The 23349-nt window shown below is 37.3% G+C and overlaps 1 protein-coding gene across 12 annotated transcripts in view; it reads left to right on the top strand.

The window, feature by feature from the left end:
- LOC107551334 (gastrula zinc finger protein XlCGF46.1-like) overlaps positions 1–23349 on the top strand; it is a 43884-nt gene that overhangs the window by 15900 nt on the left and 4635 nt on the right. For 2 of the 12 annotated variants that reach the window (XM_016232908.1, XM_016232896.1), the window contains 9 exons: positions 1253–1336; positions 2035–2118; positions 8813–8896; positions 14025–14108; positions 14777–14860; positions 15930–16013; positions 18364–18447; positions 19331–19414; positions 20238–20356. In XM_016232908.1, the coding sequence (XP_016088394.1) occupies positions 1253–1336; positions 2035–2118; positions 8813–8896; positions 14025–14108; positions 14777–14860; positions 15930–16013; positions 18364–18447; positions 19331–19414; positions 20238–20356 (791 nt within the window). The remainder of the gene's footprint in view (positions 1–1252; positions 1337–2034; positions 2119–8812; positions 8897–14024; positions 14109–14776; positions 14861–15929; positions 16014–18363; positions 18448–19330; positions 19415–20237; positions 20357–23349) is intronic. The other 10 variants (XM_016232901.1, XM_016232899.1, XM_016232900.1 and 7 more) reach the window with 10 other exon arrangements.

Raw genomic sequence — 23349 nt, 5'->3', positions numbered from 1 at the left:
GCACAATCCGCGCTCAGTCTCAAACAGCTTGTGAGCCACAAATACCAAAATGAGTGGCTAACTGCACTAAAACGTTCAAAATGCCCGTTTCGGCAAGTATCCAGTTAAACACAGTCAGTTTTGGAACGTTAAATAGTTGAGAAAGAGAACGCATGTTGTGTAACAGCTGCTGCTGTCATGTTAATCAAAGAACAAAAGAAAGACAAAAAAAAAATGTTCTGCTCTTGACTGAATACGTTTTATAACTTTAATGGTAAGCATTAATCTGTATTTAATTTTTACAATGAAGACTACAGAAATTAAAGTAATCAAATTTTATTTTTTTCATTTCTGTAGTATTTCTTACCTGAATAAAAACTTACTTAACCTGAAAAACTTAGTTTCATAGCTCTCTTTATTCTATTGCATTTATTTGTGCTGTTGTTTGCTATTTTTTTATTTGTTCTTATTTTATTACTGACTTTTTACTTGTGTTTTTTAATGAAAATAAAACTGTTGAAGAAAAGTAGATTTTTGTTTGTATATGCTGTCAATTGTAGTTCTTAGAAAGAAAATTGGAATCGGCAAAAATCGGTATCGGCAGATCACACTAACAAAAAAAACGGAATCGGCCGAGAAAATTGCAATCGGTGCATCTCTATAAATAATGTGCTTTTAGGGGTAAGATAATTTATTTGTATGTGAGTGATGAATTATTGGGCTTGTATGATTTAAAATCCAAATGTCCAAATACCAGAACAAGTTTTGAAATTCATGTTCTTGCCTTACGCTGATTCACTCCAATAAGCATTTAATATTAATCCAAACTGAGCTGTCAGGTGAGTCAGGTGAAGCTTTAGAGCTGCTCTGATATGGTGATCATAAGAGACAATAACTGCTCCACAAGTGGTGTGTAATTTTATATTGCAGCCACAGATGGCAATAGAAAGGCCAAAGTTCAGTAGTGCAGGTTTTATGTCAAGTCTTCTGCCTGTACGTTTAATGTTTGCAGCTTAGTTAAATGACAATTGAATGCCTTCAGACTTGTTTCCCAGTGGTGATCAGACACATTTTATCAAACAAAGTTCATGAACACTGCTTGAATCCAAACGAATTGTTTGCATAGTTGGCACTAAAGCAAAAATAATGTACTGTATCTTGAATCAGCTAAACCCTTGTGGGTGTATAAAGCTTTAAGTTTGTTATGAGGACATTTGAGCAAGGTTTAGATTCTGTGTAGACGATCATTGAATTTGCCACTCTGTGCATTTAGGGGTGAAGCCGTATGCTTGTTCCATGTGTGACATGCGGTTTTTCCAACGTTACCACTTGGAGAGGCACAGCCTCACTCATACTGGTATGTGTCGTTACATTGGATATTATTTCTAAAACATTTCTTCAATATTTACTTTTTACACTATAGCACTCTTTAAAACTGTAATTGCAAAATTTTATGACACAAGCATCATCTTTATTTACATACAGCTATAATATCAATATATATATGTTTTCATTACTGTTTTTTAGATGCTGTCTTTGATGTATGGTAAAAAAGGTGCTCGCATTAGTCTTTTTAATTATATAAACCTAAGCATAGATACTTATAAACAGAGTTGCAGATCATAGTGCGTCTACACAGAACAAAAACCTTTATTATTATTATTTTTTTTTTTTAAGGTCTCTTCACACCAAGTAGAATGACACAAGTCTAAAATACTTGCAAATATTTTTTTGCATCAAAGCTATTCACACCATGTTTTATCTCTCTCTCTCTCTCTTTAAGCATTTGAGCAATTAGAAAGTTGAAACACTCTCCAAAAAAAAAGTTTATTTGAAATGATGTTAAGAATACAGTACTAGGCTTTTAGACTTATTTGAATTTGTCAGAATAACTTTTAGATAAATATAAATCCATTTAAACAGGCTTCTGTTAGCAGTACTAGTTAGTAGAAGTACTAGTTAGCAGAATTACTGTACTTTTGAATAAGCTGGCATATGATGTTGTGCAGAAATACAATTTGAAGACAGTTTATTGATATTTTGTTCTGCGTTTAGGGGTCAAACCATATGCTTGCACCATGTGTGACATGAGATTTTTCCAAAGATACCACCTTCAGCGACACAGCCTCATTCATACGGGTACAAGTCATCTCTTACCCAGTGCGCTGCTGCAACTTTCTGCATTGCTTTTGTTCATTTGACTGACATTTTCTAACTATGCCGTGTTACGCTCACTCTGCAGTTCCTTTCTGCTTTGCTGAGCATTCCTGCACATTGTCATGCATATGACTCTTGTTGCCTCTGTTGCCTTTTTAGCATGCTAGATATCATCTGCATGACATTTGCTTTGTCTGTGAGGCAATCACAAGTCCCTGTTGAAGCTTCATATTTAATCTTCACAAAAATTGCTTTCCTCTTTCACCTCTATCTTTGAAAGGAGCCCTGCTGATCTTTGTTCTAACAGCAAATTTCCATGAACAAATGTATGTCATTGTGGTTGGCTTTTGTGCAGTACTGCAGAAGATCTTAAGTTCTGAAGGTGCGCGCAAAGTATGGCATCCTTCAACTTATTCTTGAACTCAAATTATTTATTAATTCCTACCAAAATTCCATTGATTTTGAGATGTTTGTGCCTTTTTTTTAACCATGCATTCAAAATCTCAGTGTCCAACCTGGCAATCATGGTAATGCAGATATCTCATAAGCTCGTTTACAGATTTCATAGTTTTAGGTTTGAAATGGTGCTAATAGTTTATCTACCAGTTGTCAGTCATTTTTTCTGGACCCCACTTTATTGACTTGGCAAATTAGGGCTGGGTGATATTGCAAAATATGTACCATTGCACCAATATAAAATGTCAATTGCAACAGATTTTTGTTTTTTGTGTGTATATAATAGAGCTGCATGATTAATCGTTACAAGATCGTGATCTCAATTCAAACACCCACACAATCTTATTTCTAAATGACAACGATTCTCCTGTTTCTAAAATTCACCTTTGACAAAGTCATATCAGTGGGGCCAGTTGCATAAACTTAGCCTCTGTTAAGACAGGGTCTTAAAGGGATAGTTCACCCAAAAATTAAAATGTGATGTTTTCTGCTTACCTCCAGGGCATCCAAGATGTAGGTGACTTTTTCTTCAGTAGAACACAAACAAAGATTTTTAACTCAAACCGTTGCAGTCTGTCAGTCTTATAATGGAAGTGAATGGAATCACGGCTTTGAGAGTAAAAAAAAACATACACAAAACCAAATTTACACGCCTAATTGAGATTCTAGATAGTGTCAATGGTCCATTTGAGAGATAGGTGGCAGTAATGCACTTATAAGTCTGCGATCCGCCATAAAGCAAGAAGAAGACGCGTCACACGCCGGCTATCGAGGATGCGCTCAGTACAGTTCAGACATTGCAGTGCATCAGAGGTAAAAAAACGATATAAATACTGTTCAGTTTCTAGCACAGACCGATCGTTTTGTATCTTTTCACATCAATGTATCATCACGAGCCGCAGGGTTTAATTTGGTTTTGTTTGTATGTTTTTTTTTTTTTACTCTCAAAGCCGTGATTCCCATTCACTTACATTATATGACTGACAGACTGCAACGGTTTGAGTTAAAAGTCTTCGTTTGTGTTCTACTGAAGAAACAAAGTCACCTACATCTTGGATGCCCTGGAGGTAAGCAGATAAACATCAAATTTTCATTTTTGGGTGAACTATCCCTTTAAGTATGAGTTTCATCAACTAGCAGTTATCCAAAGGGTAATCATTATTATTTTTAAATTCGACTTAGTCTAATATATGCTTTTATGTAACTGAATTAAAAAAAAAACACCAGTCTTAAAGAAAAAAAATTTACTTGTAGGACTAGACTAAACCTTTTCTGTAACCGGCCACAACATTCAAATCTGCATTCGCGCTGCCGCTGACAGAGAGAGCAGTTATCATGTTTAGGTATGGAACATACGTTTTTAAAAAAAAAAATTATTTAACCACACAGTTTAATTTCTGTCTTACAATCATTCATATTATCACCTAAGTAATGGGATAAAAGTATATAGTTGGGGAAAAAATACTGATGTCTGTGGTATACCATTTAAAATGGAGCAAATCACCTTTTGAAAGTAATTGGCCCTTCAAATAATGTTTGTGTCGATGAAATCTTTGCGCCACTAGGTGACGACAAGTGAATGTTACATTTATTTGTCATCGAATCATTAATTCAAGAGATTCAAAACTGCTGATTCATCCAGTAATGAAACAAATGAAGTAATTATGAGCAAGCTATTGCATCTTTCATTCAAACCATTTTTTAAAAATAATTCATTCAGATTAATTAAAAGATTTTAAATAGAAGTTCATTTTTTTGTTGCGGCCTCTAGTAAATTACACATTTTGTTTAGTTCAGAATTATGGGAGAATCGTGATCTCTATTTGAAAAACAAACAAAAAACAATCCTGATTCTCAGTTTATCCAGAATCGTGCAGCTCTAGTGTATACCATGATCTTCAACATGGTTAGCTCAGTTTTATGTACAGCAGTCCTGCATGAGAGACACAAACATGGAGAAGGATAAACACAGATCAGGAGGACTAAGGCTGAGTGCTATGATAAGAAGTGTCAGTCAATAGAGATTTTGCTATTTGCTATATATCCCTTGGTAAATATGATCAAAGAAGGCTGTGAAAATAAATCTGCATTGTTAATCATTTTGATCTTTTATTTAAAAAATTAACATAAATCTAACCTTTCATTTGATAATAAGAATTTAAAATGGGGGGAAAATATCATTATGACAAATGTTTTTCTCTAATACACATTGGACACAATTAATGGCACCCTTTTATTCAATGCTTTTTGAAACCTCCATTTGGCATAATAACAGCTCTGAGTTTTCTCCTATAATGCCTGCTGAGGTTAGAGAACACCTGACGAGATCAGAGACGATTCCTTCATCCAGAATCTCTCTAGACCCTTTAGACTCCCAGCTCCATGATGGTGCTCCTCCTCTTCAGTTCACCGCACTCATTTTCTATAGGGTTCAGGTCAGAGGACTGGAATGGCCATTATAAGATTTCTAACAAGAGTCAGTCACTTATTGATTTTTTTATCTGTTGGTTTTTGAAAGAATCAACGATGCCATGTATCTAAACAAGATGTCCAGGACCTCCAGCAGAAATATAGGCCCACAACATTAAAAATGCAGCAGTATGTTTCATTGTACACATGGGGTACTTTTTATCTCTGTGTTCACCAAACCCATCTTGAGTGTTTACTGCTAAAAAGCTAATTTTTTAGTTTCATCTGACCATAGAAGCCAGTCCCATTTGAAGTTCCAGTCGTGTCTGATAACTGAATATGCTGGAGTTTGTTTTTGGATGAGCTAGGAGAATTTTTCTTGAAACCCTCCCAAACAACATGTGATGTAGGTGCTGTTTGATTTTTTTTTTTTTTAAGGATTTCTGACCCTGAGACTCAACTATTTTCTGCAATTCTCCAGCTGTGGTCCTTGGAGAGTCTTCAGCCACTCAACCTCTCCTCCTCACCGTGCATTAGGACGATATAGACACACGTCCTCTTCCAGGCAGATTTGTAACATTTTCTGTTGATTGGAAATTCTTAATTATTGCCCTGATGGTGGAAATGGGAATTTTCACTGCTCTAGCTCTTTTCTTAAAGCCACTTCCCTAATTTGGTTGGAAGATCCAAACATGGCCCATTAATAGATTTCTAACAGAGTCAGTGACTTTTTGTTTTTTTATCTGTTGGTTTTTGAAAGAATCAACGATGCCATGTATCTAAACAAGATGTCCAGGACCTCCAGCAGAAATATAGGCCCACAACATTAAAAATGCAGCAGTATGTTTCATTGTACACATGGGGTACTTTTTATCTCTGTGTTCACCAAACCCATCTTGAGTGTTTACTGCTAAAAAGCTAATTTTTTAGTTTCATCTGACCATAGAAGCCAGTCCCATTTGAAGTTCCAGTCGTGTCTGATAACTGAATATGCTGGAGTTTGTTTTTGGATGAGCTAGGAGAATTTTTCTTGAAACCCTCCCAAACAACATGTGATGTAGGTGCTGTTTGATTTTTTTTTTTTTTAAGGATTTCTGACCCTGAGACTCAACTATTTTCTGCAATTCTCCAGCTGTGGTCCTTGGAGAGTCTTCAGCCACTCAACCTCTCCTCCTCACCGTGCATTAGGACGATATAGACACACGTCCTCTTCCAGGCAGATTTGTAACATTTTCTGTTGATTGGAAATTCTTAATTATTGCCCTGATGGTGGAAATGGGAATTTTCACTGCTCTAGCTCTTTTCTTAAAGCCACTTCCCTAATTTGTGAAGCTCAATTATCTTTTGCTGCACATCAGAAATATATTCTTTTTTTTTTTTAATTTGAGCTTTGTTTTCCCTCCTATTTATATTTCTGTGAAACAGGAAGCCATGGCTGGATAATTTCATGTTCATAATCACCCTGGTATGCTCAAAATTGTAAATATGGAATATACTTCACAGATATTTTACTCATAAGAATTTCTAGGGGTGCCAATAATTGTGTCCAACATGTATTTGAGAAAAACATTTATTTCATAATGAGATTTACCCCCATTTTCAATTGTTTTAGATCAATGAAAGGTTAGATATTTGTGATTTAAAAAAAATAAAAGAAATCAAAATGATTAACAATGCAGATTTATTTTCACAGCCGCCTTTGATCATATTTACCAAGGGTGCCGATAATTCTGACCACGACTGTATATGATCAAAGAAGGCTGTGACAATAAGTTTGCATTGTTTATACATTTATACATATTTATACATATACCTTTAATTTAAGTAAAAAAAAGTAGTGCAAAATCACATGAAATAAATATTTTTCTTTAGTACACAAACAATGGCCAAAATTATTGGTACCCCTAGAAATTATTATGATTAAAATATGTTCCATTCATAGTATATTATACATAGAAGTATATTCTCATTCATATTTGCATTTGTTATCACACCAGTGTGACTAAGAACATGAAATTATCCAGCCTTGGCCTCCTTTTTCACAAGAATATAAATATGAAGGAACACAAAGGCCAAATTCTCTTAATCGTTGATCACAATAAGTACAATCAAAGAATATATTTCTGATGTGCAGCAAAAAATTGGTGAACTTCACAAATTAGAATGTGGCTGTAAGAAAAGAGCTAAAGCATAAAAATTCCCATTTCCACCATTAAAAAATTAAGAATTTCCATTCAACAGAAAATGTTACAAATCTGCCTGGAAGAGGATGTGGGTCTCTTTGGTCTTAAAGCAAGGTGAGGAGGATAGTTTGAGAGCCAAAGACTCTCCAAGGATCACAGCTGGAGAACTGCAGAAAATAGTTAAGTCTTGGGGTCAGAAAGCCTAAACAAATAATCAAACAGCACCTACGTCACCACATGTTGTTTGGGAGGATTTGAAGAAAAATCTAGAAAACACTCTCAGCCAAAAACAAACTCTAAAACACTACTAGAACTTCAAATGGTACTGGCTTCTATGGTCAGATGAAACTAAAAATAGCTTTTTAACAGCAAACACTCAAGATGGGTTTGGTGCACACAGGGATTAAAAGTACCCCATGTGTACAATGAAATATACTGGTACATCTTTAATGTTGAGGGCCTATTTTCTGCCAGAGATCCTGGATATCTTGGTCATCATGGATTTTAGCAAATACCAACAGATAAAACAATGAAAACATGACTGTCCATGCTAAAAAAATCTTATAATGGGCCGTGGTTGGAACTTCTAAAAGGAAAATGATCCACAAGCAGACATCAAAATTGTAACAAAAATGGGTCACTGGGAACAAAACCAAGCTTCTGCCCTGGCCATCTCAGTTCCCTGACGTGAACCCTATAGAAAATAAATGGGGTGAACTAAAGAGATAAGCACCAACATGAACCTGGAAATCTGAAGGGGCTGGAGTGATTCTAGATGAAGGAATGGTCTCTGATCTCTTGTTCTCTAAACTTATCAAACATTATAGGTGAAGACTCAAAGCTGTTATCTTTGCAAAAAGGAGGCTGCAAAAAGTATTGAATAAAAGGGTTTGATTAATTGTGGCCAATGTGTGTTAGAGAAAAACATTTATTTCATTATGAGATTTCCCTCCCATTTTAAATTCTTATTCTCCGATGTTAGATTTTTGTAAATTTTTCAAATAAAAGATCAAAAGGATTAATGATACAGATTTATTTTCACATCCTCCTTTGATCATATTTACCAAAGGGTATGAATAATTTCGAGCACAACTGTTTACCTGTACAATGCAGGACTGCTTAAAAGTTTTTGCCAAAGCATGCACAAAGTCTCTCACGGCTTGACAAAATTCTCAAAATGCCCATCTTGGCAATTATAACTGAAAATGAGTTTAAAATTTAAAGGAGTAATTTGTGCTAAATTATCGCTTTAAAGCACAGTTTATGTCATCCGTATCCTCGATTTATTTTATTAGACATATTGTTTGCAATATATATAAAATAACTTTTTTACTTGTTGAATATTCTATTTCCTTTGGAAATATGTCAGATTATGGAAGTAAAATGGCTTGAGACATGAATGTTTGTAGCTGGTAGCCATTATTTGGCTTGTGATTTGAGTCAGTGCCCTATTAAGCTGTGCAACCATATTTCACTTGCTTTTTATGTGCTTGCAAACATCTCTTGCACCTTGTTCTTGTGAAGCATGCGATTTCAGCAATATCTGTCAACAATCAGCTTCTATATTGACATAATGTGTTGCATATACATGGTTTAAATCTTATGCATATTCTGCTCTGGTCATCTAGGGGTGAAGCCGTATGCTTGCTCCATGTGTGACAGGCGTTTTTTCCAACGTTACCACCTCCAGAGACACAGCCTCACACATACGGGTATGAGCCGTCTCTCCTTACCCTTTGCATTGTTCTTGACCTGACTACACCAATGCACAGCTTAGCACTGTTGCCAACTTGTCAGTGTTTGTCACTATATTGTTTTTTTTGACGGTTACCTTGGTAATGAAGAAATTGATTAAAACCTGTTTGAAACTTGGTTTCTACACTAACAAGATAATAAACAGGGAACTGATTGTGAACATGGGGGGACCTCCAAATATTTCTGGCTCAGTATTATTAAACAGTTGGCAGCAATGCTTTAATACCTTGTACACATTGCTTTTTATAGTTCATGGCAAAACAGTTTGCAAACATAGTTTTTGACTGCAACAAACTCGAGTTTGGCCATAGTTACAGACAATGCAATGGGGTGTTGGACATACTGAAAGTTTTTATTCATCAAAACATAACACTCCGGTACTCTGTGTTTAGGAGTGAAGCCTTATGCTTGTTACATGTGTGACATGAGGTTTTTTCAGTGTTACCACCTGCAGAGACACAGCCCTAACCCATACGGGTATGAGTCTAAGAAGGGCAATGCACATTTAAGCATATCAAACACTTTAGTTTGCAGCCTTTACCACATGGCAATCACACTTTCCATGGTTCTCAATATGCATTAAGGCTTTTTTTTTGTGACCAATTTTTTTTCAGTGTCCTCTGAGTTGCACCTATTTTATTTATTTAATTTTGTCAACGTTGTCATCTCCAGTGACAGTCTCAGCCACGGTGGTGTGTGTAATGGCTGGCCCATTCTCAGGGAACTGTGCCATATCCCGGCACAGAAATTCTCTTTTGTTTGTTTGTTTGTTTGTTTGAAGAGGTTACTGCTGAAAGTTGCTGCATCCATGAAATATGTTCCCAACTTAGCCCAAAAGTGCAAGGCCATAACACTCCATAGATATTGAGGGACACCTTGGGGGGCACATCCTCCCACAATATTCAGTTTACTACTTAACCAATAGATGTTTTTTTTTGTTTTGTTTTTTGAGCACACTTTATATTGGTTGTTAACTACTATGTGCTTACGTTAAGGTGATATGGTTAGGTTTAAATCTGCAGAAAGTGATTTCTGAGAAACGTTGTTGATATTTAAAGTCAACACCCAAACAAACCCACCGCTAACAAAAAAGAAACGCGTCCCTCCCTTCATTGCTCCGCCCCCAAATTCATGAACACACTATGCTACACAAACAAACATAGTTTGAACACACAGTAAAGGCAGCTAGAAAATATTCACAAATTTGTTTGTATGACTGTTTTAATTTCTCAGAAATAACGTGGGTAAAGGGGTTTGGGTATTGTCAGCAGCAGTGGTTGCATTAAAGGGGTCATATGATGTTGCTAAAAAGAACATTATTTGGTGTAATAAAATGTGTTTATGCGGTTTAAGGTTAAAAAACCACATTATTTTCCACATACTGTACATTATTGTTTCTCCTCTATGCCCCGCCTTTCTGAAATGTGTTGATTTTTACAAAGCTCATCGGTCTGAAAAGCGAGGTGTCCTCTGATTGACCATCTATCCAGTGCGTTGTGATTGGCTGAATACCTCAAGCGTGTTACTGAAATGTTACGCCCCTCACCATACTGTGATGCTGTGTCCCGGCCGGAACGATGAGACAAAACCAATAAAAACCCATTATAAACGAGGCATTTGTTGCATCCAGTGGGGACATAATTACTGATTATAATGACTTATACTGTCTTTTTACACGTTGTGTTGCATCGCGCCGCGTAAACAAAAAACCATGTCTGCATTTGTGATCCGAGAAACGACAAACAAGCGCTACTCTACACTGCTCAAAACTTGCGTTTGAATCATCAGTGGCAAATTCTTTAAATATGAAAACGTACTTACAGTCTGTGAGTCAGAACAGCCGGCAGTCCTCCATAAAATGCGCTGCACACATCGGGAATATTTGGGTTGAAGTGTTCTGGAACAGTGTTGTAAATACAACTTAACAAATGATTTCTAGTCGTGTCCTCTTTTGGAAGGCCAAACAAAGTAGTTTAACTTTCGCAACGAAACACACAGAGTCTTCACAACATGGCGGCGGCGGTGGCCGCAACAATAAAGTTACGCCGCCTTTCTTTGCGTGAACATTTGGTTGGTGTTATGCAAATCCTCTCACATCGTGACTTAAACATGTGGGGGCGTGTTTAAACGAGGCGTTTTAGGAGGGCATGGACCAGTCTTCACTTTTATAAAGAATATCTCTTTGGGTTTGAGACTTTAGTCTTTGCAACTTTAGGGATCTTATCTATTCACGAACAGCTTGTAACACTCCAAAGAGAAAGGAAAACTTGAAATCGCATCATATGACCCCTTTAATCAAATATTCTTCGTCATTGACTGATTTTTGTTTAGCAGTTTTTATAAAGAATATCTCTTTGGGTTTGAGACTTTAGTCTTTGCAACTTTAGGGATCTTATCTATTCACGAACAGCTTGTAACACTCCAAAGAGAAAGGAAAACTTGAAATCGCATCATATGACCCCTTTAATCAAATATTCTTCGTCATTGACTGATTTTTGTTTAGCAATTTAGAAGGAAAAATCTATTGCAACTGTAACTAATTTTTTGTGCATATGTAACTGTAATTTCCACCCCGGTCTAGTTGGTGGTGAGTGTGCATATTAATTAGCTGTTATCTATTATTGTCTCGTCTTTGATCTGTGGAGCACATTCTGTGGGGTTTCCTCCCGGTGAAGCAATGCTTGCAGGATTGGAAAATCACACATTCAGAGATTCCTGCAAACTACTTCCCTGGACGAAAATTTTGTCTGAAGTGGTGCGGGTAATTCCAGTCTCCAGCAGAGACCGTAGCTGAGCGCCTATATTTCAGACACAAAGATTGTGTTTTACTGTGAAAAACAAACAAGCAAGTAAACATTTATCTGCTTTATGTGGTGTTGAACATGAAAAGTGATGCACAGTCTCTGTTCATTTGTTCTCTTCATAAATAAACAAATGCATAATAGTAAATGCATGATTAAAAATTAAAATGTGAACAAAAAATGTATTACATTTATTTTCAATAAATTATTAAATTTATGGGGAATAATAGAATAGCATCAAGGCATGGACTTGATAAGACCTCTAAACGTGTCCTGTGGTCTCTGGCACCAAGACATTAGCAGCAGATCCTTTAAATCCTGCAAGTTGCAAGGATGGATTAGATTGGATGGATTCTGCCAGTCCACATTAATCTGATTTTTTTCATCCAGCACATCCCGTAGATGCTCAAATGGATTGAGACCTTGGAAATTGGGAGGCCATGGCTACACCTTGTTCCTCAAATCATTTCTGAACATGTTTTGCAGTGTGGCAGGGTGCATTATTCTGTTGACAGAGGGCACTGCCATCAGCAAACAGCACAGCCATAAAGGGGTGTCTGCAGTAATCTTTAGGTTTATGTCAAAGAAACATCCACAATAATGCCAGGACCCAAGGTTTCCAACAGAACATTGTCTAGAGCAAAACACTTCCTCGGTCGGCCTGCCTTCTTCCCATAGTGCTTCTTCCCCTGCTGCCATCTCTTCTCCAGGTAAACAACTAACAGAAAATGTGATTCATCAGACCAGGCAGACTTTTTCTGTGAATCCAGTTCTGTTGCTCATGTGTCATTTTAGGTGCTTTCAGAGGTTGACAGATGGGCACGTCGACTGATCGGTGGCTATACAGACCCAGGAAACTTGTGTGTTTTGACACCTTTGTATCATGAGGAGTATTACATTTTTCAGCAATTTGAGCCACAGTAGCTTTGTGTGATCAGACCAGACAGGCTAGCCTTCACTTCCCACATACATTATTCTTGAGTGCCCATGACCCTGACTCTGGTTCGTTGGTTGTCCTTCCTTTGTCCATCATTTTTGGTAGGTCCTAACCACTGCAACCCGGAAATACCCCACAAGACTTGGCATTTTGGAGATGCTCTGAGCCAGTCGTCTAGCCATCACTATTTAGCCTTGTCAGAGTCACTCAGATCTTTTCGCTTGCCCGTTTTTCCTGCTTCCAACACATGAAATTCAAGAACTTACTGCTCATTTGCTTTCTAATATATCCCACCCCTTGACAAGTACCATTGAAACAGTATATTAAATCAATGTTATTCATGTAATTTGTCATTTTAGTGTTGATGCTGATCAGTGTGTGCTTTGCAAGGTTCTAGTAATTGTATTGTTACTAACCCTGAAGCCACAGCGCAGGCACGAGGTGAATGTTGATACAGAAAAAGTCCACTAGGTGCTATTGCACGTGTTGAAGTAGTCCATCCATGCTCGTATGCGGTTGAGTGTACTTTGTAAGCTGTGCATGAAATGGTGCGTAATGCAAAAAAAGAAAGATTACTCGGGCCTTAAAGCTGCAGCAGAAATCAGTTCCTTGAATCAGTTCATTTACTATTTTCTGTAAAAGAAATGGCACATAGAGGATAGTGAACAGTTCAGGCAGTATGATTTCCATTGGGGAGGATGAAATCTGTGATTTTGCATCGGTGTCACACAAGCCACCACTTCAGAGACATAGCACAAAGCAGATCAGACAACAAAACAAAAAAAGTTCTACACAGAATGCTACATTTTAAAGCAGTTTCAAATATTGTAAATGGTTAGACCGCCCCAGCATTATAAACAGAACTAACAAGAAGAAATTATGCTTGTCATGCAGCAGCCTTAAAACTACACATCATCGCCATTTACTAAAAATTAAAAATGTTTGGCTTAGTAGCCATTTCATATTAAATCTAAAATGGGAATCCGTTAGACCATTATAAATTAGTTTTTACAATATCTGTGTTTTTTTTCCAACAGTTTTTGTATCTCATTTATGGGGCACAAATGGCACCATTTCCTGAGAATGAGCCTACTGTTGTGAACACGTTTTTTTTGTTTTTATTTGATTATTATAATTATTTGTCCCCTCCAGGCTCCATATGCATGGAGGCTTTAGTTGTTTAGTTGTTATTTTCAATTTTATTCTATTTTTTTAATAGATGATTATGCATTTAAAAATTTGATAATTTTTTCCCCCTTGTGAATGTTCTGTTATCTTTAATCATGAAGTTGCTACATTGAAGCTGATATCTGAAAGTCCATTCTAATACTAGTACTCTGCATTTAGGGGTGAAGCCATTTGCTTGCACAATGTGTGATATGAGTTTTTTCCAACGCTACCATCTCCAAAGACACACCATCACCCATACGGGTATGTGTCATCTCTTTGTACTCCTCTCACACTGCTGGTTTTCTTCAGCATGTAAAATAAATGAACGTACTGTTCAAAATTATAAACTTTTACCATTGAGTGTTTTATCTTGTATGGAGCAGGGAAGTTTCCCTTAAGTACACCCATAGAGTGTCAGTCATGGTTATTCACCTGAAGATAGAATGGCAAATTTCCAGTTTCACAGAATTACAAAACTTGACATGTTTGACATATATATCATAACGTTTTTTTTAATACTTGTTATTTGGAAGACACTAATCTAGTGATGGGTAGATATGCACATGTATTTATGTACTTTGTGGGAGAACGAAAAGGTTTGTCATAGGGAATACAATCACTTTTTATTGCTGCAATATTTTGAAAGAACATTTTCAGTTGATTAAGAGATTGAAGAGTCTTCTGCACTGTCAAGTACAACTACAGTCAGTTAATGATGGTGGAGATTTCTGTATTCGGCAATAATTATGAAAAGATGCATTTCCAACATCAATACTTTGTTAGAGAATTAAACCACGATGTAGTCGTACTAAAATGACAACTGGATCAGAATGTAAAACTAGGCTACTATCTTTGATTCTCAATTGGAATTTGTTAGGTTGTATTATTGAGATGATGCGTATGGTTAATATTCTGCTCTGGTCATCTAGGGGTGAAGCCGTATGCTTGTTCCATGTGTGACATGCGTTTTTTCCACCGTTACCACCTCCAGAGACACAGCCTCACTCATACTGGTATGTGTCTTTCTGTCTTACCCCCCTTAGATCATTATCTGAGCTCTGCTGCCATTGTCTAACAGGAAGTTGGAAGTATGCAATTTTAATATTAATTAGTTTAATATATTACTTTCATATAGAAAAAAACGGAGAGTCCACTTTTTTTTTTTTTTATTAAATGAATGTGCTCTTGGGTTAAAGTGCATACTGTCAGCTATCATTGACACTACAAATGTATACATTTCCATATAATTTTTTATTGGATACGAAGCGGATATCGTCCTCTTTTGGAAGGCCAAACAAAGTAGTTTCGCTTTCACAACGAAACACACAGCGGCAGCAGCGGCAACAACAATACTACAGCGAGAATAAAAGTTACGCCTTCTTTCTTTGTGTGAACATTTGGGTGGCGTTATGCAAATCTTCCCACATCGTGACGTAGACATGTGGGGGCGTGTTAGAATGAGCCGTTTTAGGTAGGCGTGGTTGACTTATCTTTTATGAAGAATGTCTCTTTGGATTTGAGACTTTAGTCTTTGCAACTTTACAGATCCAAAGAGAAAGGAAAAATTTAAATCGCATCATATGACCCCTTTAACAAGTTAGTTCATCCAAAATGGCAATTCTTTCCACTTTCATACACCATTTTACAGTCAATGCACAAAATCAGTCCAAAAATCTTTGAATCTTGATATTCTTCAGTCTAAATTTGAGAAAAATAATAAATATTCTATAGTTCTATAGTACTAGCGCATTATCAAGAAAAAAAGAGAAAGCACTTCCCAAAAGGTAATATGGCTAAAGCTATAAGCTCATAGTTACACTTTAACCCAATTTTTTTAGCTTAATTCCAGAACCTGAGCAAAATTATTTCCATATTTCTAAGGTGGCAGCACTGCAGTGTACTTCATGTCTAGTAGATCCTCAGTTTGTGAACTGCTCTTAGTTTTCTATGCATAACTCACCCTACTTGGCTAAAGAGACTGTAGACTGTATGTTGTTCTGTGAGTTGAGCAGTTCCCATGAGTGCTTGGTTTAAGTTGACTGGTGGCAGTAAGGCTAATACACTGCTAATTTGTGCATTTAGGGGTGAAGCCTTATGCTTGCACCATGTGCGACATGCGTTTTTTCCAACGTTACCATCTACAGAGACACTGCCTCACCCATACGGGTAGGTGAAATCTCTGTGTATATATCATTATGAATTGCCTCTCAAAGCAGGGCTCGCAAAATCGCCAGCCCGACGTCCCGGGGCTATTGTGTCTTCCAGTCGGGCTGCCAAAATATGTCACCGCCCCGGCCGGAGGGGCTATCTTGAATTAGTGATTCACGTTGTTCACTCGCTTGTAATGGTGAAATGGATCATTTGCATGCATTGCTAATTTAAACATTTAAGCGTTTAAACCATGCAAGCACATGAAGAAGCGAAAGAGAGTACTGTTTGGGGTGCTGTTTTATTTGCACTCACACTCAAAGCACACACAGAGAGTGGTGTTTCAAACAGCGTCCAAACACAGAATTGATTCCTCTTTCACGTATACTTGAGCTTGAACGGACACATACACACAAAAGTATCTCAACATACCTGTCTCAAGTATTCTTGTAAACACAGTCGGTTTTGTCTTAAGTGAACGTAAACTGTGGAGAAAGAAATCGCATGTGTATCATCCATAATGGATGCACGTGCATTCAGGCTGTAAATACCTGCTGCTGTCTGTCATTAATGTTAATCAAACAACAAAACACAACGTTATCAAATTCTGAGCTATATTTAATTTATACAGTGAACACTATGCAGTGTTACTTTACACTTGATTACATTTCTGTACCTGAAAACTAATGTTAGACATTATTTTATTTGTAAGGTTGTAGGGCTGTCAAAATGGCTGAAAAACTAAATTAGAATTTTGTACTTAAATATTATCAAAATTCAAGTTATATTCAAATTTAAAATGAATAATTTCAGTTATGGTGAAGAATAGCTTTTGGCTTCTCTTCTGAGGCCACAAGAGGGCGCATCGAGCAAAATATTACTAATGCATGTTTATTCAAAGCATAAGATAACGACTATCTGTGAAAAAAGTGCATAATGTTTAAAATGTTTATAAACCAATTATAATTACGTTGCTTAAACAACTATAAACAAAACAGCATCATGCATGTATGCATAGTTTAGTACAAAGGGCCGAAAGCCAATCATTTTTCATGCAGTGGGATGGGGAAAAAACCCTGCCATAAAGTCTCGATATATATTTTTTTCAAAGTTAAACTTGCATTAATTTTACGTGGCTTTCTAAACATGCGGCTCCTTTGTGCGAGACGCGAGTGCAACGGTGATAGATGTCCCTCTAGAAAATGCGCGAAATATGCGTTCTGTATGAACGGCTTGGTTTCAGTTTTGAAGTAAACAAGATCTTCTCCACATTGATGTTCTCTTTTTCCGCAATATTTTTAATGAACAACGCAGCAGCGCCGCATCTAGTGGCTTCAACTGGATGGGCTAACAAAAACATTATAATGCAACGACACTTACATCATCATCACATCTCGTGCGCCACTGATAAGGCTGCCTTCTTAACGCACATCTATAATTCGAATACAACGTTTTTGCATTCGATTGTGGATTTTTATTTTAAATTCGACGAATATTCGAAATTCGAAAAAAAATTTGACTGGCCTATAACTTTGTTCTGTTTTATTTGTCTATGCTTGTAATATTTTTTTTTTCTTATTTTATCATCGACGTTCACTTGTCTTTAAAAATGTTTGATCTTTTTTAGTTATGATACTAGTTATTTTCTGTTATCAAAAAAGTAAAGTGCTTTTTAAATAATGTGTTGCTTGAATTATAAAGAACCTTAAAGATTATTCAATCTGCGACTTAAAATCTGTAATATGATCTGAACCATGAGTTTTGTGATCCATTGCACCCCTACTTATTTGAAGGAAATTACAATCATTGATGTTTTTATTTTTATTTTTATTCGAGCTAGTTAAATTCATTTTGGGCTACCAAAATCTGAAGAATGCCTGATCGAAGGGCTACCAGGGTTTTTGAAATTTTGCGAGCCCTGCAAAAGCTCTCAGTATGTTATGAAGAGAGACACAATCTGTTTAAACTACAACAAACTCGAGTTTGTATTTTTCCTAATCATCAAGCTTAAAAAAAAAAAGAAAACACATGCTGACGATAATGCCACCTCCGGGATTATTTGTTTTGAATTGAATTGCTCATCTGATTACAGAGGAGGGGATTATGAACAGGCATGTTTGACAACTAAATCTTTGTGGCACACATAAAATTTCATGTTAAATATAAAATGATTATAATGCACTCACATAATACTTCATCTAATTTCTTGATGCTTTGTAATGTAGTCCACATGTATTTATAAGTTTGTTTTGTTTTTTTGGGTTACTGCGGATGCACTTGGTATGAGCAGGATTTTATTTCATTTTTCCCCAAAAATGCTATATTAATAGAAACGCATGCATGAACTGTTGGTGCTCTGTGCATTCAGGGGTGAAGCCGTATGCTTGCTCGATGTGTGACATGAGGTTTTTTCAGCGTTACCACCTGCAGAGACACAGCCTCACTCATACGGGTATGTGTCATCTCAAACCCCTGCCTTTTTGTAGTTAATGTTAGTTTTCTGCATGCTAAATGACTTTTTAGTTCAATTTTAAGCAACAACCATTTTATGTTTCCTTGACACATGAACGCATAAAATGGACATTACTAAATGTTTCTAATTTACAGTTTAAATTCAAAGTCAACAACATTTTATTAATTTAATGATAGTGCTCCATGAAGGTCTTACTTTGTACCTGATAGATACGCAGTGTATCTGTCATCAAAGGCATCATGTAACTGATCCCTTAATAGCAGCCTTTAATGTTGCTCCATATCCACCATTCCTAGAAACTGCTTATTTATTATTATTATTATTATTATTATTATTATTATTATTGAATTGCTGATCATTTATAGATGTTTCTACTTTTAAATGAATCATTCTCTAACCCACTCCTTAGGTACTGTTCAAATCAATTCATTAAGAGACAAGATTTACATAAATTTACATTAAGTGCCCCATTTTTGACATTGTGTTCTGCCACATAGTTTAAAGTAATGGACAGGGTTCAGTATGCAGGTCTATTGTGAGCATTTGTGGCATAATTTTATTGCTACTGAAGATAATTTTGACTCATCTCTCATCTACTAACTAAAAAAAAAAAAAAAAAGAAAACTTTTAGCCACTTTTACTTTGTCGTTTGGGAACATTATTTCCATTTAAAACCATCCAAACACACAAAACTGCATTAGACAAGAAATTGTTGGTCTTAAAATATTGCAAATGGTGTATTAAGTAAAATGGATTAAATCTCAGCATGCAGGAAAAAAAACAGCGTTAAAAAATGTTTTTTTGTTTTTGCTTTGAATGTTGTGTAACGACATTCACTCACTAAAATTGACTCTGCATTTAGGGGTGAAGCCGTATGCTTGCTCGATGTGCGACATGCGGTTTTTCCAACGTTACCACTTGGAAAGACACAGCCTCACTCATACTGGTATGTGTCCGCTCACTTTACCCCTGATTTGTACCCAGTATGCCTTGATTGGAACTAAAGTTTGTATATATTTTTGTGGTTGAGGTATTTGGGGGGAAAAAAAAGAAAGAAAAAAAAAAAACTAAGAGATGATTGACTTATTCAAATAAATGGCCAAAATGTGTAATAATGATTTTTTGAATGAGATCTGTTACTTTTAAAATATTTATTAGCTGTATCCTGCATCATATAATATTTGCATCAAAGTCAAGACTTTTAAAAATGTTTAATTTACTGCTCTTGGGTGCGAGTTTTGCGAGACTCACTTCACGCTTGCGTGTAGTATCAGGTTTCACAATATCTTTGTAGGTGTTCCTGCCTCATGTTTCTTTGGATGTGCTTTTGTGTTTATGATGTTTATTTACATTCATTTAAGTGTTAAAGCATAATCGATCGAAAAAAAAACTGTAGTGGTTTCTTTTTACCAGTTTTCAATGATCAGTCGTATTTATTCTCCAAGTAGGTAGAACATAACCTCAAGTCTCAAACTAGGTTTCTGATTTTTAAAACCAAAACCCCAGTGTGCCACTTTACAATCAAGCAGTTTTTTATTCCATATTAAACTCTACAAACTCGAGTTTGTATGGAGTCATATACTTTAATTCTTTCTGAGCATGAATATACTCTCTATTTAAGATTTCACGTGGGAACCCATATGACAGTCAGTCTCGATCCTTTCATGTCAGAAACAGTGTTTCAGAGTCTTTGTCGATGTTGTGTGTTGTGGCATGCTGCGAGAATGAAGATGTGGGGTGCTTCAATAAAGACTCTTTTTCTCTGTTAGGAGAGAAGCCGTTTGCTTGTGACATGTGTGACATGCGGTTCATTCAGAGGTACCATCTGGAGAGACACAAGCGTGTTCACAGTGGTGAAAAGCCTTACCAGTGTGAGCGCTGCCAGCAGGTAAGAATACGCTTTATAACTAGACAACTCCCATGATCATTCATTAGCCACGTTCACACCGCAAGAAACTTGCAGCAACAAAGAGGCATTCGTTTTCAAGAGCTGCCGACTTCCAGCGACCGAGACTATCGGTGTCACAATGTGCCTGTGTCCATTTGAGAAAGTTGAACAATATACTTTAATATACTTAAAAATACTTAATATAATTATGCATTGAAGTTAGTGGAGCACACGTGATCTTTGTCCCGTCAGATGCTGTAGGGAAATGTTGCAAAGATGGAGAAGTTAATCCTATCAGACGGAGTATGTAGTTGTTATAAGTTTTTACGTTAAATCAAATCACTGCAAACATATTGCCAGTTGTTCGTCAGGAAAAAAAGGCTTGAGAGTTGTTTGTCTTCTCTTTTATAATCTAAATCAAAAACGAGTCCTCTCATGTACTGCTAGAAATGGATATATTCAAGCCGCAGACCCACTTTTGCTACATATAGATAGCTGCAATAACAGAGATTTTATTCATCGTTTCAGCTGGCATACAATTTTCCCTCTAGAATGTAAATTTAGTGGCAAGAAAACTGATTTGATGTTAACAGCATGTAATGACATCTGCAAATGTTGTTCATGAATGTCACTATGCAACCATCAGTGTGAACGCCTATGAGCGACTGAGTTTGTAGAGACTGGTGACACGAAGCAAATAATAATAATAATAATTCATTACATTTATATAGCGCTTTTCTAGGCACTCAAAGCGCTTTACATTGTCAGGGGGCATCTCCTGATCCACCAGCAGTGTGCAGCATCCACCTGGATGATGCGACGGCAGCCATAGTGCGCCAGAACGCCCACCACACACCAGCTTATTGGTGGAGAGGAGACAGAGTGATGAAGCCAATCAGTAGATATGGGGATTGTTAGGAGGCCATGATGATCAGAGGCCAGTGGGCATATTTGGCCAGGATGCTGAGGTCACACCTCTACTCTTTTCGAAAGACATCCTGGGATTTTTAATGACCACAGAGAGTCAGGACCTCGGTTTAACGTCTCATCCGAAGGACGTGCTTGTTGACAGTATAGTGTCCTCATCACTACACTGGGGCGTTAGGACTCACACAGACCACAGGGTGAGCACCTCCTGCTGGCCTCACTAACACCTCTTCCAGCAGCAACCTAGTTTTCCCAGGAGGTCTCCCATCCAGGTACTGACCAGGCTCAACCCTGCTTGGCTTCAGTGGGCAACCAGTCTTGGGCTACAGGGTGATATGGCTGCCAACGGAATTGTTAGCGGTGTGAATAGGGCTTTAGTCCTTACAGGACTGGAATTAGTTTTATTACCATTTGGACCAAAAGTAACAATATAAGCAGTTAGGGAAATACTGCATATTGAAATATGTAGGCTCAGGCCCCGTCCACACGGAGACGTGCTTAGCTGTATATGCATACATTTTGTATTGTATAGGTGTTTCGTCCACATGGATTTCACTCTCATTTTGGGAGAGTGAAACCAATATTTTTTGAAACCGGGTCCCAGTTGTTTGTCTTCTCTTTTATAATCTAAATCAAAAACGAGTCCTCTCATGTACTGCTAGAAATGGATATATTCAAGCCGCAGACCCACTTTTGCTACATATAGATAGCTGCAATAACAGAGATTTTATTCATCGTTTCAGCTGGCATACAATTTTCCCTCTAGAATGTAAATTTAGTGGCAAGAAAACTGATTTGATGTTAACAGCATGTAATGACATCTGCAAATGTTGTTCATGAATGTCACTATGCAACCATCAGTGTGAACGCCTATGAGCGACTGAGTTTGTAGAGACTGGTGACACGAAGCAAATAATAATAATAATAATTCATTACATTTATATAGCGCTTTTCTAGGCACTCAAAGCGCTTTACATTGTCAGGGGGCATCTCCTGATCCACCAGCAGTGTGCAGCATCCACCTGGATGATGCGACGGCAGCCATAGTGCGCCAGAACGCCCACCACACACCAGCTTATTGGTGGAGAGGAGACAGAGTGATGAAGCCAATCAGTAGATATGGGGATTGTTAGGAGGCCATGATGATCAGAGGCCAGTGGGCATATTTGGCCAGGATGCTGAGGTCACACCTCTACTCTTTTCGAAAGACATCCTGGGATTTTTAATGACCACAGAGAGTCAGGACCTCGGTTTAACGTCTCATCCGAAGGACGTGCTTGTTGACAGTATAGTGTCCTCATCACTACACTGGGGCGTTAGGACTCACACAGACCACAGGGTGAGCACCTCCTGCTGGCCTCACTAACACCTCTTCCAGCAGCAACCTAGTTTTCCCAGGAGGTCTCCCATCCAGGTACTGACCAGGCTCAACCCTGCTTGGCTTCAGTGGGCAACCAGTCTTGGGCTACAGGGTGATATGGCTGCCAACGGAATTGTTAGCGGTGTGAATAGGGCTTTAGTCCTTACAGGACTGGAATTAGTTTTATTACCATTTGGACCAAAAGTAACAATATAAGCAGTTAGGGAAATACTGCATATTGAAATATGTAGGCTCAGGCCCCGTCCACACGGAGACGTGCTTAGCTGTATATGCATACATTTTGTATTGTATAGGTGTTTCGTCCACATGGATTTCACTCTCATTTTGGGAGAGTGAAACCAATATTTTTTGAAACCGGGTCCCAGAGTGGATAAATCTGAAAACGCCGCCCTTGCGTTTTCATGTGGACAGCGAATCCGTATATTTTCTGAAACGATGATGTCATCAGCTCACGTCTAGCACCTAGTCAGACACCGCTACGTCACGTAACAGCAACAAAAACATGAACAAACACTGAACGATTGGCTTTTTATTAACTAACTATGTATTGTTCCATGTTCGTTTGTATACCGCATGCAAGGTTTATGCACATAGTACAAGTCTTCTTCTCCGTTATTAGTGTATCTCTGTGGCAGAATTACAGCGCCACATACTGGTCTGGCATGTATACTACATCGTTTTGTGT

The sequence above is a fragment of the Sinocyclocheilus grahami genome, unplaced genomic scaffold (assembly GCF_001515645.1).
Source record: "Sinocyclocheilus grahami isolate Dianchi unplaced genomic scaffold, SAMN03320097.WGS_v1.1 scaffold420.1, whole genome shotgun sequence".
NCBI classification, from domain to species: Eukaryota; Metazoa; Chordata; class Actinopteri; order Cypriniformes; family Cyprinidae; genus Sinocyclocheilus; species Sinocyclocheilus grahami.
The sequence above is the reverse complement of the archived record's forward strand: the minus strand, read 5'-3'. Positions and strand labels throughout refer to the sequence as shown.